Here is a 12,500-nt window from a genome sequence, read left to right as displayed (position 1 = left end):
GGCATAATGTAAGGTGCATTACCTGTGCTGCTGTAGAAAGCCAGTCGAGAGGTGGTGTGGAACTTCTGGATGAGGAACTGGGACAGCGAGATCCTCTCGTCCGTACTCAGAGACTCGTCTCCGTTTTTCCAGTACAGCATCAGGTCTTCATCCGTGTATGCGTCTGGCACAGACAAATAAATACATAAATAAAAAACATGTTGAGCAGGGTAGTGAGCAAAAAATATTCTGTGCCTGAAATAGGCAAAAAAAATGTTTACTCGGCTATCTACAGTAAAAGGCTATTTGCTTGCAAATATTAATTGTAGCCTTCTGTTTTTCATGCCTGAATTCAGTCATCTCGCAGAGAGTAAATTTAATTTTCTGTCATGGTGGTACATTGAGGCTGCACGGCATGGACCATAAGCAGTGATGGGTAAAATAAACAAGAATGCACTTCATAAATAAAATACACATACACAAAGAGACATTAGGCTCGCAACAGGAGAGCATTTGGCATTGGGTGAATTTAATGCAAGACAATGGGATGGGTGAAAAAAAGAGGCCTATCCATTTATTACTGTAAAGTGCACAATATTTGTATGCAGGAAAGTGTGCAGGAAGGATGGTGGGGTCTTGACCCTTACTCACATATAACATTCCATCAATATAATGCCTCACCTAACCTGCTGCTACCTAACATTGATCACAACACTGCAATCAATAAACACATATTATGGGATGCGGCAGTATAAAATCCCCAATAAATACAACAATATTCATTCTAAAGTCATGCTCTGCAGTGTTACATTTCTGTTAACTCAGAGAGAGCAAGGAAACTGAAATTACCGTAGTAATAGTACAAAAATGGCAAATATGTTTTCTTTATGTTTATATGTATGTCAGCCAGGCCGTGCCTTCCTAGTGACGCAACACCTTCAGCGTTGCTTCTAGTCAGGCCAAGAGCAATACAAATGTCGCTTCTGAGTTCCCAAAATATCTGGAACTCCTCCCACTTTGTTTATGAAGTAAACAACCATTAGCAAACCAAGGGAGGCGGGTCAACCATGCCATTTGGGAAATGTTACTGTAATTGTTATGCTCTTGGTCAGACCAAGTCTCGAAGAGATTTGAAAGTCGATGATAATCAGGCTTCATGTATGTACTGTATCCTGTCTCTCTAAAATGACATTTGCAAATGGATGCAAACTATTCTTGTACTGTAAAAATGGAAAACGACAAAAAAAACAAAACAAGGAACAATTGAAAGCTCAGTTGCACTCACAGCTTTCGAGCTCGAGTGAGCAGGTCTGAGAGTCGAGGGGGAAGCGGCTGAAGTCCATGTTGCAGGCAGCCGTAACCGTGACCCTGTGCAGTACACAACAACACAACTTAACATTAGGAACAACAGGAGCAGCACACACTCAATAGGTCTATTCCAGTCTATTGTAGGGTACAACAGAAACGATGTACGCAATGACAAGTGCAAATGAGTCACCATCAACACAGAGATGGGGAAATGGATTGTTAAATAAAGAGACAGAGGGGGGGGAAGGAGAGAGAGAGAGAGAGAGAGAGAGAGAGAGAGAGAGAGAGAGAGAGAGAGAGCGATAGAGATAGAGAGCGATAGAGATAGAGATAGAGATAGAGATAGAGATAGAGATAGAGAGAAAGAGCGATAGAGATAGAGATAGAGATAGAGATAGAGATAGAGATAGAGATAGAGATAGAGAAAGCGCTCGCGAGTGAGAGAGAGAGAGAGAAAGGGAGACTAACAGAACGCAAGCGAGAGTAAATGAAATGGAGGGGGACAGACAGACAAAAAGTAGATAGAAATTTCAGGCAGGAAAGATAAAGGACAGCGCGATGAAGACAGGCAGATGCAAAAAGATAAGGAGAGAAACACGAAAGAGAGCGAAAGACAGAGGAAAAGAGAGCAAGCGCATCGACTCATACAGGCACGCACGTCTCTTCCTCTCATGCATAATTCATGAACGGCGAACGAAGCCTTAAGTCGAGAGAGCAATTGCCTTTGCCATGACTGAATTCATTCACTAGGGTCGGTAAACAGCCCTTGGTGGAGGGCCAAGATGAACTGGGGTTGGGGGATTGGGGGATGGGGGTGTGGAGGGTTAGGGGGTGAGGGGGCAGCAGTGTCATCAATAGCAGGCAACTGGAGCCATGGCCACTGTCAGCTTTGGACGGGTCCAGGAAAAAATCCCCCCCACTCAATACATATAAAGTAATGGGGACTGAATTCTTTTTATTTTTGGGGGGATTTTAAAAATATTTTTCAGATGAGACAGTGGAGGAGAGACAGGAAGCGAGGTCCGAGAGAGACGGGGAAGGATTGGGAAATGACCCAGGCCGGGAATTGAAGCCGAGTCGCCCGCATAGCAGTCTAGTGCCCAGCCGTCAGAGCCACGGCTGGGCCATGGGGACCCAATTCTGCCCCCCTCTCCCTGGGTCCAGGACAACTGACCCCTTTGTCCTCCAATGTCGGATTCCATACTGCCACCCACCCCCCTCCAGTCGACTTCCTGAATGGAGCGGACGTCCCTGCGGTGGGTACGGGCAGTACAGCGCCCCCCCTATTACTACCCATGATGCCTTGGGGTCCTGACCTTGCTCTCCGCTGCCAGACGCCCGCCATCCTCCCGCCCGCCACAAGGCACCCGTCAGTGCTGTTCTAATTTTAACTGTAGCGTAGTGAGCGTGCGTATCATGCAAATGCAACCTTTTGTTTATTTATTTATTTATTTATTTGTTTGTTTATTTGTTCTTTTTTTGTTGGCTGTTCTGTTATTTTTTGTTTTGTTTTCATCTTCCCCTCCCCCTTTGACTTCGGTGTCAGTTTCAACAATGTTTTCTCTGGTAATCTTGTTAGGCGCTGCATTGGAATTGTGCTGCAGTTTGTGTTGTGTGATCTCAGCAAAGGAAATCAGATGAAACGAGACATGCCTAATATGCATAATATAAGCCGTGTCAGTCATACCAGATATTGAAACAATAAAGCAGGGAATGGATCTGAGTGAGACTGCAGCAGAATAAGATTATTCTATGGCAAACATCACATTCTCGTTGCCCTGACTACAATGTAATATTGGTATTCATATTTAACTATGTGATATGAGAACCTTCCATGCTCTTATTGTTCGTGCCCTATTGATGTTATTCGGTGCTGTAAATATTGCACATACAGTGCATGTCTGGACTGAAGACAGAGCTTCTTACAAGAAGACATTCTTCTTGCCTCTACCTGTTCGAATACAGTATCGCTTTTGGAAAAGACATTCATAAACAACACAAATATCTTGTTCCATGAATAACTGACAGAATATATTACAAATTTATGCAGATAGTTGTTTATAGAAATAACAAAAACGTGTAAATGAAACATTTTTTTTCAAACTCCAAAAACATGTCTAGCTTCTTACAACTGAACTCTTTTGACTAAAACGACTTGGGTGAATGAGGATATTCACATGTTCTTGTACTTGGCCTTTTTGATGTAATGCTACGTGCTAAGTCTAAATCTTAGAGCTGTGGAGAATAAAGGGTATCTTAGGCTGTAGAGCTCTTCTGGCTAGTCTTTGTCATGTTGCTGTTTATCATGGGGGCATAGTGATCTCTCCAAATCTTAAATTGGGGGAGCATTCCAATATTGCCCATTGCTGTTGCTGTCCCCTCACTCTGCTTTTTCATGGCTCTCAATAAAATCATCAGGGGACTCTTCTGAACAGAGCCATACCGCCAAGTTTCATTTAATACTTATTCAGAAAAGGAATTGCTTTCAGAATTTTCGTCTTGTGTTTCTTGACTGGAATTACAGAATTACAGTGTAAAAACTGATGTTAGCCTACTTGTGTGTTGCATGTTATATGGCTATGTGAGCAGCTATGTGAATGTACTAGGACCTAGACAAATTTCCCTTGGGACCTCTAAGAACTAGGCTACTGTATAAGAGTACCTGACGATGTAGAGAACATGTCCAGCAGACTGGCGTACTACCAAGGGGTAAAAGTAAGGATGAGTCTAAGGAAATGGCACTGACCGAAAAGGTCTTTCAGGGTTTCCCATACGGATAGAACTATATGAAGGATTATATAAAGAATTATATAAAAAATATGTGTAGGCCTACCGGTATATGCCATGTATGATTTGCTCCTGAAAGTGGCCCCTTATAGTGTTTTCTCATACAGAAGTATTAGGTGAAACTAGTATGAACAAAATAATTGTACATGGCATTTACACAAAGTCTTGCCCTGCTGCATTTTAATGGTTTCTATAGATGCCCCTGCAATTGGGGAAGATGTGCAGCATGATGTTGACTGGCAGAATCGTGGATGAGGGTGGATTTTGGGGTGCACACATACTTGCTCTCTCTCTCTCTCTCTCTCTCTCTCTCTCTCTCTCTCTCTCTCTCTCTCTCTCTCTCTCTCTCTCTCTCTCTCTCTCTCTCTCTCTCTCTGTGCATTTCTATTGAGGAAGTAGCACTCTCTCTCTCTCTCTCTCTCTCTCTCTCTCTCTCTCTCTCTCTCTCTCACACACACACACACACGCACACACACACACACACACACAACACACACAACACACACACACACACACACACACACACACCACACACACACACACACACACACACACACACACACACACACACACACACACACACACACACACACACACACACACACACACACACTCTCTCTCTCTCTCTCTCTCTCTCTCTCTCTCTCTCTCTCTCTCCCTCTCTCTCTCTCTCTCTCTCTCTGAGTAGGCTACCTGAGGCTGTAGAGAACATGTCCGTCAGGGAAGACGCGCAGCATGATGTTGTCGGTGGTGGTGTCGTGGATGAAGGAGCGCTTGGAGTGGACGAAGAAGACGTCTGGCACCCAGATCTTCTTGACCAGGCGGCCATCGAACGTCATGCTCTTGTTGGTGGTGCTGGTGAAGGACAGGCGCTCGTCCTTCCAGTAGTGCCGCAGGTACAGCGTCATGGTGAAGTCCTGTGCAGAGAGGATGTACAGGAAGTCAATACTTTGGCCTTGGCCTTGGCTCAAATGGCCTAGGCACTGTACTGTTATTCCGGCCTGAGGTCATTTCCTGATCCTCTTCGAACACTCTTCTCCTGAGCATTTACGATACGATACAATACAATACAATACAATACGATAACACTTAATTGTCGTTTTTCACTGAAATTAATTTTGTATCCCTGAAAGAGACTCGTTTAAGGAAGAACAATACATGTAACATCATTGCCTGTCCTCTATGCCATTCTATCACACAATAAGAACACATATGCCCCCCAAAAGTATTTCAAAAGAAGAAAGTCAATACTGTAGACATGAATTGGTTGCAGCCAGACATGCCCACTGTGGCAGAATGGACAGATAAAGTCAATGGTATATATTTGATGGACAAGATCACCTTCACACACAGACTGCAGGGGGTAAGTTTGAGAGCCTGTGAGTGGAATGGGAAACTCGGACATTGTTTGTTTAATTCTTTGTCTTTTTGTTATGTGAAACCCTGGTCTCTATGATGTATTCCTTTTTTTTGTTTGTTTGTTTTTTGTTTGTTTGCCCTGTTGTCTTTGTTTATTAATGTTCAAGAAAAAAAGAATAATACAAAAAATACTGTGGACATGAAAACATGACTGGTTTGCAGTGCAATGCACTAAGACACCCATCTATCTCTCTCTCCCATTCCTTTACCGTCCCAAATTGCACTATGTGTGTCATAATACTTATTAAATATGTATGTGATGATAAATATTTTTATATCATAATCAATAAAATCCCTAAAAATACATAGAAACAGACATGGACGCATGCTAAATGACACGAAAGCATAGGCCTAAGTGCTAAATCTCAATATTCAGTTTTTCAAGATTGAGTAGGCCTACTGAGATTTGTGTCAGGAATTTGCTGTTACTGTTCAAAGGGTGTAGAGTAGACATTTGTACTTCAACGTGTGTAAAAATTACATTGATGCAGACACTTAACATCTTAACCTAAGCAGGTGCTGCCATACGGTGAACATGACTCTGGGCCTTACATTCAACTTAGCAACCTCCGATACGACAGCTTTCTAGTAATTACATAAATTAACTTAAAGAGAACATGACAGAACGCCTTTATACAGTCATACCGTCCAAGTGGCTGTGCTGGGTCCTTTCCAGTGCATCAATCCTCTCAATTAGAGCACAGCCCTCAAAAATGAGCATAGCTTCCTTAATAAAATTAGAATGGATTTTGCTATAGCTGAGTTGCGCGCAAGAAATGGCGCTGCATTAATATCATGTGGTTATGGTCGTGCTCCTTAGCGTGCTCGCACGCCACTTGTCTCATCCGCTTAACTGGAATGGCCATGTGGTGCTGGCACAGAGTGTCCAAAGGGGTACTGAAGGGTCTGTGGTGCTGGTCCACTCCTTATTAAATATTCAAGGCAGTACTAGAGGATGGTCTGTTCGATTAACAGACAGCACTAGATGAAGGTCTGACTAATTGGCTGGCTGGCTCTTCAGAGATTGTGGCACTTCTCCAACATTGGACTTTTCTTTATTTACTGAGAGACATATACAGTAGATCCAGACAACAGAGGATGAATCACTGCACACTTGTGGACTTCGATCTGCTAGTTTTATTCTATTTCATTATGGTGAACAATGCATTTCGCTTATGCTTCATCAGGTTCACTTAAGTTTAACCTGAACCTGAACCTGAACCTGAAGCGAAATGCATTGTTCACCAGAAGGAAAAAACCCCACAAAAAGACCCCCAGAACATCTAAGTTCACCAGTGTACAGTGATTCATCCTCTGTCATCCGTCCACTAAATTACTTATGGCTGCACTTCACCATCACCTGGAAACTGGCTTTGAGTTTATACACAGCAGTAGTTTCCTCACCTGGTTAAAGCACGGAGCTCATACAGACAGAGCTTGGACTGGTGAGCCTCTGGTGAAACGCTTTAGTTAAGAAAATAAGCCAGACAACGTGGTCTTTCACTGATCTATCTGACGCACACTCAAAATAAACGATAACTATCCCTGAGATTAAGTGAACGTTTGATTGAAACTACTCTGGTGAACCTAGAAAGGTAGATTTCATAAGCAGGATCGACGGCAGTATTTTTTATGGAACTTTTCCAAGAACTGTGAATAAGAAGGGTGGCCAGAGTAACATGGACAAATGCAATACAGTGTCACAGGCAGTGCAGGTGGGTGTAAACCAGATGTTTATTTTATTATGGTATTTCTCCACAAGTATAATATGTATAATATATAATATATAATATATAATAATGTGTTGACAATTTCATGCTGCCTAAGCCCTGAGGCAACAGTATGTAACAGTGTACTTTTAGACTGTTTTGTGGTGTTTTCCATCTATCTCTTTCTTTCTTTTTTCTACCTTTCCTACCCACCCTCTCTTCCTAATCCATATGTAGGGAAGGCTACCTCTGCCCAGCAACAATATTCAAGCTTCTGCATTCAAGCTTCTGCATTCACAATCTCCTCGACATTCAGCGGGTGGGAGGCCGGGCGTTAAGCATTTTTTTCCAAGGTCATTTTCTCAGCACCTTCACCTCAACTGAAAGACCGGTGCAGAAAAGCATGTGCCTCCTGAGCCATGAAAACCACTAGAGCGCTAGCCTCACCTCACCTCACCACTGTTCTTTTATAGCTAGCTTTCTCAGACCCGCTGACAGCTTTGGCCAGGCCCAGGACAAAGTCATCCGCAAGGCACCCCCCACTCACATACAATGTAATGGGGACACAATTTTGTCCCCCAATCCCCACCCCCATCCTCTCTCCCTGGGCCTGGGACAACTGACCCCTTTGTCCCACCCTGTCGGCTTCCCTGAGCTTACTTATATAGGCCATGCTGGCCTTCAACAACATGCCAATCATAGACGTGTATGCATTTGCTTTCTGAGCCATGGAAGTTACTGGCTTCACATCACAGCTCTTTTGTAGTCAGTTTACTCACATACAGGTAGGCCAAACTGACCTTCTACAACATGGCAATCAAGGACATGTATGGGCTTTGCTAGGCCTATACATTTTGTGCAAATTCACACTTACAAGAATCTTGAAAAAAGTGGTTCAAGTGCAGCCAAACCTAGCCTGTGCGTTAATCCGGACCTGCATACAACATGTATGCTGTCTGAGGAAAACTGGCAGATGAAGCTGAGGTTAATTTGAATCACACATCTCTCTTTTATAGACAAATTGTCTTCGAACCTCTCAAAACAAAGCAGACAAAAACAACTTTGCATTGCTTACGCCAAAAAACATTAGTCTATGTCAAATATCTTCCCTCAAACTGACATACAGCTTCACTGAGTGACTACATCATCTTGTCTATAAAATGCGGTACAATATCAGCAAATGTGCCAGGTGTCCTGGGAATTCTGTGGTTTCGTTGTTACCGGTATTAAAGGGAAACAGGCCTTTCCATCTCCTACAGAGCCTGGCAGACTTCAACAGGCTTAGTCGATAACATACACATATCAATACACACAGCAACAGAATATTTACATTGTGTGTATCCATGTTTTATCTGAAACATGCAGGCCTTTAAGAAACCCTAATATATGCATTGAAACATGTGTCAGTTTGTGTTTGTGTTTGTGTTTGTGTTTTCTGCATTCTGTGCGTCTTCGTTGCGGCAGAGGCAAACAATGGCCAGGGAGATAGGGCGCACCGCTGTGCAGTGGGCATCAAGTAATTGCGTGCAATTTACAGGCAGCTCTCTCTCACACTCTGCCTCTCTCTCTCTCTCTCTCTCTCTCTCTCTCTCTCTCTCTCTCTCTCTTTCTCTCTTGCACTTTCACTTTCCCCCCTTCTCTCTCTTCCTTTCTTTATTTCACTTAATTTCTCTCCCTTACAGGGTCTTACAGGCAGCTCTCTCTCTCTCTCTCTCTCTCTCTTGCGCTTTGACTCTCCCCCATCTCTCTCTTCCTTCCTTTATTTCACTTAATTTCTCTCCCTCACTTTGTTTGTTCTTTTCACTCCACTTCACTTAATTTCTCCCTCTATGCTCCTTTACTCTCTCACACACTCTGCATTCTGCCTTTCTCTCCATTTGACGATTTCTTTCTTTCTCTCTCCCACCCTCTTTTTCTCTCCCTCTTTCACTTTCTTCCACTCTCTGTCTGACCTCCTTCTTCCACCCCCCACCCCCCCAACTCTGCGATTGAAGCGTTGCGGTGGCCTTCCCGTGAGCGAGCCAGCGTAGTGGCAGCTCACCGTATCCGAGGGCACGGCGGCACAGCGGCGATGCACATCATCATGCCCTGGCCTACACCAATCTACACCACACCGCACAACACACCACACCACACCACACCACACATTCATGTTCTGTTCATTCCTTCTGACAGCCGCAACACTGACAGCGCAGAGCGGCCGATTCTGCACTTATGCCACGCTAAATCGCTAAAGCAGATCATCTGTCTTCCCTCGTGCCGATGCCGAACCATCCCCATCCCCATCCCCGTCCATCAACCTCCCTATCCCCCTCCCCTGCCCCTTCTCACCGCCTCCCTCCCTCCCTCCTCGCCTCCCTCCCTTCCTCTCCACCCTTCATCCACTGACTGCTTCCCACCATCACCAGATTACATAACAGGCAACATTTGGAGCCGGCGTCCGTCCATCCGCACAATTAGGTATCATCAACAATAAAATCCTAAAATGTCTGTTGTTACATCACACAAAGAGGCTTTCCCCCCCTGGAGTACACCAAAACAAATCTGCGCAACTACCAGAGGGCCCTGGTCTGATGTAATTTGGTCAAATCTGGGGGAACACTTTACCGAAACGAAAAAACGGCTTCCCTTTCCTCTCCCTTTTTGTATCTTTTTTTTTCATTAGGTCCAGACAGAGACAGAGAAAAAAAAAACGGAGAGCAGGATTTCTGTTTGGCCTGCAGGGTAAGAGGGGGGAAGTAGTTGTTAACCTACCATATCTACTTCTGAAATACTATCCAGGCTCTCCACTTGCACATCCACGCCAACGGGAATAGCAGGGCCTAGAAATGGAAAGAAAGAGAGGAAGAAAGAAAACGAAGAAGAAGAAGAAGAAGAAGAAGAAGGAGAAGAAGAAGAAGAAGAAGAAGAAGAAGAAGAAGAAGAGGAATACATTAAACGGAGGGGAAAATCTTGAGAATAAAAATCAGAAGAAGAGGAAGAAGAAGAAGACGTTAAACGGAGGGGAAAATCTTGAGAATAAAAATCAGAAGAAGAAGAAGAAGAAGAGGAAGAAGAAGAATACATTAAACAGAGGGGAAAATCTTGAGAATAAAAATCAGGAGAGAAAGAATAAGAAGTAAAAGCATCAGAATTGGGGCTAAAAGCGGCACATTATACTGGTGACAGACTAGACACAGGGCTGCCTGATAGTTTTGAAAGCACATCTCTTCTGCCGCTGACAGGAGCCGTGGTGACATGGACGGTTATAGCACACAATCTCCCCGGCCCAGAGGCAGCTCTGACCCGACACACACGCACGCAGGCAGGCATGCACACACACACACACACACACACGCGCGTACGTATGAGTGCAGGTACGCACGCATGCACGCACACACACACATACACAAAAACACACACAAACACACACACACAGGCTGGTAAAATGTGATTCTCAGGAAGACTCAGAGGGCTGGGAAGTCACACACTTACTCGCACACAAGCACATTCACATTCACACAGACTAAGACAAGACACAGACACACATACAGTACACATATACACAGAAACACAGACACACACACACACACACACACACACACACACACACACACACACACACACACACACACACACACACACACACACACACACACACACACACTCACACACACACACACACACACACACACACACAGAGAGAGAGAGAGAGAGAGAGAGAGAGAGAGAGAGGGAGTGTGCGTGCGTGCGTGCATGCGGGTGCACATAAGTGTACACCAGTGTGCATGCGTGCGGCTGCAGCTGTCACTTTCGGAGGCTTCGCAAATACAAACACAGGCGGACAGGACACCCAGCATCCGACAGCAGAACGGCGGTAAAGATAGATTCCGTCCACCCGGGTGGCCAGTCCAGCCCAGCCCAGCCCAGCATAGCGCCAGTGGCGGTATAGTAGGGGCTAACCCTCACGCTAACACCCTCAGCCTTTTCCATTTCACCTTCCTCTGATCAGGATTAGGATTACATGACCATATCAGACACTTCTAAGCCCTGTGCGTGGCACACAGCGCTCTGTGATCATGATAATGTACATATGTAGACAGACAAACAAGTACAGGTTAGAGTGAAAGATTTAGACGAGATTTCCAGGACTCAGATTTCAACTGGCCGGCCAGCGAGCACAATATTCCAGCGCACTGTACACCAACTGTAATCTGATTAGATTAGCGGCGAGATGGCTAAAGTACAGTACGAGCGGCAAAGCGGACTAGCGGATGGATGGATGTGCGGATTTTGGTGTACTGTACGCTGGGGAATCAGAATACACTAAATATAGGCCGATTTGTTTTTTTCTGTATATGATAAAGCTGTTGGCAGCAAATCCTTCATTATGCTCAAGGGTAAATGGTAGATCTTCGAAGCACAAAATGTGTATCCATCCTGTAATTATGGGCGATATTCCAGTCCTATAGGCTTACTTTATACTATATGGAGAGATGGATAGATGGTATATCTTGAATGGCAACGTGCTTCCAGCTGTAATTGTGCTTTGTATGTATTGTACTGTATGCGTGCTGCTGGTGTTGTGCATGTAAACAACCCCCTGCTGATGTGGAAAATTGCAGATTGCAGAAGCATTAGGCATCCTGCTTGCTCCAATCTCGTCCTTGACGACGCGTCCTTGAGAACGCAGAAGGAAAAAAAAGTCAGTTCGTGTTATCAATGGCGTTTTTTTTCAAATTAGTCGAATGACATGGAACATGGAAACGCACGCGTCCTCTGAGAAATCAATATTTCCGCACCAAATCAACCCCCCGATGTGTTAGTTGCGCTCCTGTTGCTTCTGACCTTGTCTGAAATGACTGTATCAACAAAACTAATTACATTTCCAACCAGAAATTGCCCCGGCCATTTATGATCATTTCTCTCTCAGCCGCCGCATGACTCATTTCCAGTGTGATGAATAAGATTATCTTCCCTGCATTTGCAAACTAATAAAAACACTGTCATAGCTTGCAGCTATGGCCAAATGGTTAGGGAGGTGGTCTGAATATCAGAGGGTTGCAGTGTCAAATCCCACCCTTACCTCTCCCTACACCTCCATACATGGCTGAAGTGCCCTTGAGCAAAGCACCTAACCTCACACTGCTCCAGGGACTGCAAACAATACCCTGTAAAGAACTGTATGTCACTTTGGATTAAAGTGTCAGGTAAGTGTAATGTAATATGATGTATAGCTTGCAATTAAAGAAAAAGAAATGCTGTACTGTACTGTAGAAATGCTAAGTATGCCAAAGACAGTTTGTCATCTTTCATTTC

The 12,500-nt window shown here is 44.3% G+C and overlaps 1 protein-coding gene across 1 annotated transcript in view; it reads right to left on the bottom strand.

Annotated features, from left to right (window-relative positions):
* Positions 1–12,500, bottom strand: part of gabrr2a (gamma-aminobutyric acid type A receptor subunit rho2a) — a 45,833-nt gene that overhangs the window by 12,909 nt on the left and 20,424 nt on the right. The window contains exons 3-6 of the mRNA XM_063224102.1: positions 9,957–10,024; positions 4,768–4,991; positions 1,265–1,347; positions 23–163 (exon numbers count right to left, since the gene is read on the bottom strand). Of these exons, the coding sequence (XP_063080172.1) occupies positions 23–163; positions 1,265–1,347; positions 4,768–4,991; positions 9,957–10,024 (516 nt within the window). The remainder of the gene's footprint in view (positions 1–22; positions 164–1,264; positions 1,348–4,767; positions 4,992–9,956; positions 10,025–12,500) is intronic.

This window comes from Engraulis encrasicolus, chromosome 19, assembly GCF_034702125.1.
Source record: "Engraulis encrasicolus isolate BLACKSEA-1 chromosome 19, IST_EnEncr_1.0, whole genome shotgun sequence".
Classification (NCBI taxonomy): domain Eukaryota; kingdom Metazoa; phylum Chordata; class Actinopteri; order Clupeiformes; family Engraulidae; genus Engraulis; species Engraulis encrasicolus.
The sequence above is the reverse complement of the archived record's forward strand: the minus strand, read 5'-3'. Positions and strand labels throughout refer to the sequence as shown.